This window comes from Phyllobates terribilis, unplaced genomic scaffold (genome assembly GCF_046119375.1).
Source record: "Phyllobates terribilis strain yellow unplaced genomic scaffold, ASM4611937v1 Scaffold_11__3_contigs__length_659146591, whole genome shotgun sequence".
NCBI lineage: Eukaryota > Metazoa > Chordata > Amphibia > Anura > Dendrobatidae > Phyllobates > Phyllobates terribilis.
Window position 1 is genome coordinate 627,528,441 of NW_027362771.1, and position 4,053 is coordinate 627,532,493.

Here is a 4,053-nt window from a genome sequence, read left to right on the forward strand (position 1 = left end):
GTGTATATAGGCCCATTTCCACTAACCACCACTCCAGTGTTTTAATGGTACACTGTGTTTGCTAACTGTGTAAGAAGGCTAATGGGTTGTTTAGAAAACCCTAGAAAACCCTTGCACAGGTATGTTAGCCCAGTTGAAAATGATTTGGCTGATTTGAGAAGCTAAAAAATTGACTTTCCTTTGAGCTAGTTGAGAATCTGGAGCATTACATTTATTTGTTCTATGAAACTCTCAAAATGGCCAGAAAAAGAGAACTTTCAAGTGAAACTCGACAGTCTATTCTTGTTCTTAGAAATGAAGGCTATTCCATGCGAGAAATTGCAAAGAAACTGAAGATTTCCTACAAGGGTGTGTACTACTCCCTTCAGAGGAGAGCACAAACAGGCTCTAACCAGAGTAGAAAGAGAAGTGGGGTGCCCCGCTGCACAAATGAGCAACAAGACAATGACATTAGAGTATATAAATAAAAGTATGAGTTTTTATGGAAAACACAAAATCGTCTGGGTGACCCCAAACTTTTGAATGGTAGTGTATATTTTAAAAATGATCCAAAAAGTATTCATTTTTGTGGTTAGATGCTTTGCTTGCTTGCATTTATACAGCGATAATGCAAATGGAAGAAGCCATGGCTTTTTCATATAAGTTGGTGCAAAATGATCCCTGTTCGGGTAGAATCAAGAGCTTTCATCTTTGCTAAGTCAAGAAGTAATAGGTTTTACACAAGTCATTTAAAATGATTCTTTACTTAAGGAGCGGAAGCAATTGTGTTTATTTGAAATTGAAGAAGCAATGGCTCTTTAACTAGGAGTCAAAAACATCTCTCAGAAGGTCTGAGCATGCACCATCATATCTTGAAAAGTAAGCAAGTGAGAAAGCAGTTTGGCATGATTAGTCGCACAACTGAGCTCTATATTAACTGACTTTTTGGTCCTCTGACTGTTGGTCATCACAGCCAGTGTCACATCAGTTTTACACTGACTGTCAGCATCGTCCTCTGCCTATGATTGAGATAACTCAATGTTCTCCTTCAACTTACACCTCCTGCTGCTCCATCTCCTTCAAATCCTACTTCACGTGACTTTATCCCTAAAGGTCACCAACAGACCATAGCAGAGATGAACATGGAGAATTTTCTGTTCTTCCTACATCCTTTATTGCATCATTGCAAGTGTTTTTTCTATGATAAATAAGAGGAGGATCACATCTTTGATGCAACAGTTTTTCCAATTGGCAAAGTTAGTAGCCTCCTTGTAAAGCTTCAAGATATGCCACAGATCTCTTAACCTCTGCACCAGTTCGCTTGCTGTATGATAAACTCAGTCCCGTTGCTCATATAGACACTTCATCATATGAAGCATTGAATTCAATTGCACTGCAATGTTGCGAATCAGGTGGTCCTTAGGCAGACCGCTCTGCTTTTGCAAAGTCTGGAGGTTATTCTTCGCCACATAGGAATGGTTGAAATGTCTAGACAATCTCCTGGCCATAAATATTGCCAAACAGGTATTTGTCTTAAAAAAAAAAAATAACCCATGCCAAAATTTAAGTCATGTAACGTTTAAGGGGTAGATGTTAATTGCCATAAACAATAATAATGCAGCAAAAATGTTGCAGATATTGTCTTTTATTACAATGCTGAATTTTTCTTTATTGGAAGTTATCCAGTATGACATTTGATGCAGAGGAGTCACTTGTTTGCTGCATAGCTTTTGTCACTCGTGCTCATAAGCACTTTCATGTCTCTGATTGTTGGTGCATCGCAATGCTTTATAACTGTCAGTGCTGCACTTACACATGCCCCTTAGACCATGCCATATCTTAGGTTGTCAATTTGGTAGCGTTCCAGTTTAAAACTTCCCATCTTTCTCCCAGATTCCGGATGTTTTCCATAAAATCTCGCTGATGACATACTGTTCGCCTGTACACCCTGTTAACCATCCTCACTCCCTTTGTTGGCTAGAGGCAATCTTGAATTCAAATTAGAAAATATCCTTGATTCCCCAATAGTAAGATGGTCCATACAATATCTTGTACATTGGAAGGGTTATGGTCTAGAAGAAATAGCTACAGTGACAGCTAACAACATCATTGCCGACAATCTCATTATCAGATTTCATTGGTCTTTCCCTAAAAAAACTTGTCCTTAGGGTCCAAATGGCACATATAGGAAAAATAGATACTGTGGTATCTTTGCCGATGCCTATACCCTTTGTGCCTGCTTAAATACGCTCAAGTCATGGATGTAAGCACTGCCGTAAAGATACCTGGTCTGCCTTTAGATGCATTCCAATTATCCTACATTATTGGAACCAGAACCAAATTTGAAGACATACTGTAAAAAAATGAAGTCTTTCCAAAAAGATGTTGGTCTTGGGTAAGGTGCTCATGAGATTGTTTTTCACAGGAGGCAATCATTTTCAGTAACCTTACGACATCTTCTCGATCCTCAATCCCAATTGTTCCCAGCAGGTTTAGGCAGCCTTACCAGGTGTAGAAAGAAGATTATTCTTGACTGAACAATCATCTGTAAATATTCCAGGTATGATGATCTAAAAACTTCAGAGTTTGATTGGCCTGCTGATTGACTATTTCAAAATATCTCCAGCTTTAAGTTCTTGCCTCTTATATGTGTGTGAAAGGAGACAAAGATTTTTTATGATATTATATGAGAGTAGAAACGTGGAAATAATTATAAAACAAAAATTTTTGGCATAATTATTTTCATTTTTGTCTCGAGTTTAGCATAAAATAACACTAACCACCTTGTTATTTATAGATTTTATTAGGTATTTATTTTCCTTATTTTTTAGTTGCCCTTTACCATCTTTTAGATAATAATCTTTCAATGACATCATATTATCTCTTCAGTAACCTCCAAAGAACATTTCGAATCTCTTCATTTCTTAAGCTGTAGATTAAGGGGTTAAACAAAGGAGTAACCACTGTATATAAAATGGATACAAACTTGTTGACATTAAGGGAATTTTTTCGGTATGGTACCATATATATTATAATGAGAGGGCCATAAAATGAGCATACCGAAGCCAAGTGAGAGCTGCAAGTGGAAAAGGTTTTCTTTCTCCCTGTGGTGCTAGAAATCTTAAAGATAGTGATGAAAATGCGCACATATGTCCAAATAATGAAAGAAAACATGGAGACAACAATGGGAATGGCAAGTAGAACAATCTCTACTCTCACTATTGAAGTGTCTGAGCAAGCAAGGTCAACGAAGGGAGCAAAGTCACAGAGATAATGGTCAATAACTTTTGAACCGCAAAACCTTAGTTGACATAAAAGGGTAATAGTTATAAAGCTACATGTGAGGCTCAGAAGCCATGAGGATAGCACAAGAGTCCGGCAAAACTGGAGGTTCATCATGTTGGCATAACGCAATGGGTTACATATTGCCAGATATCGATCATATGACATAACTGATAGCAGAAGAGATTCCACAGTGCCCAAAGCACTGTAGACGTAGAACTGTATGATGCAACCAGCTAACGACATGAAGCCTCCACCGTTCAGTATGATATACAGCATGTTAGGGGTGATGTTCGTGGTGAATAATAATTCAGAAATTGAAAGGTGTTTAAGAAAATAGAACATTGGATATTGGAGTCGATGACTTTTCGTCACTAGAATGGCTATAACCAAGTCGCCAGTTAAAGTTACCACATATGTCGTCAAGAAGATGATAAAAAGTAATATGTTAATAGATTTATAATTCTGAATTCCTACCAGGTAGAAATAATTAATGGTGTTGGTATCGTTGGCCATTTTCAGTCAAAATTATAGAGTCAAATAAGTGATCTTTGAGATAGTTAAAGGAACAGTTAATGATGATTCACTCTAGCTGTGAAAAGAAAATTGAACATTATAGAATATTACTGGGTTATATTTCATATCTATTTTCAATTGAAAATTGAATATTATAGAATATTACTAAGTTATATTTCATATCCATTTCAGTCTGCAGTCATACATTGATCATAATTGATGATAACATTGAATCGGTGAGTCACACTCTTTTATGGTTTGTTACAATAGTTTTTC

The 4,053-nt window shown here is 36.8% G+C and overlaps 1 protein-coding gene across 1 annotated transcript; it reads right to left on the reverse strand.

Annotated features, from left to right (window-relative positions):
- Positions 1-2,856: 2,856 nt before the first annotated feature.
- On the reverse strand, positions 2,857-3,702 carry LOC141167464 (olfactory receptor 11A1-like). The gene has a single exon (XM_073654865.1). It carries the CDS (start codon positions 3,604-3,606, stop codon positions 2,857-2,859), a length of 750 nt encoding a protein of 249 aa, XP_073510966.1. The 5' UTR covers positions 3,607-3,702.
- Between the last annotated feature and the right edge of the window lie 351 nt (positions 3,703-4,053).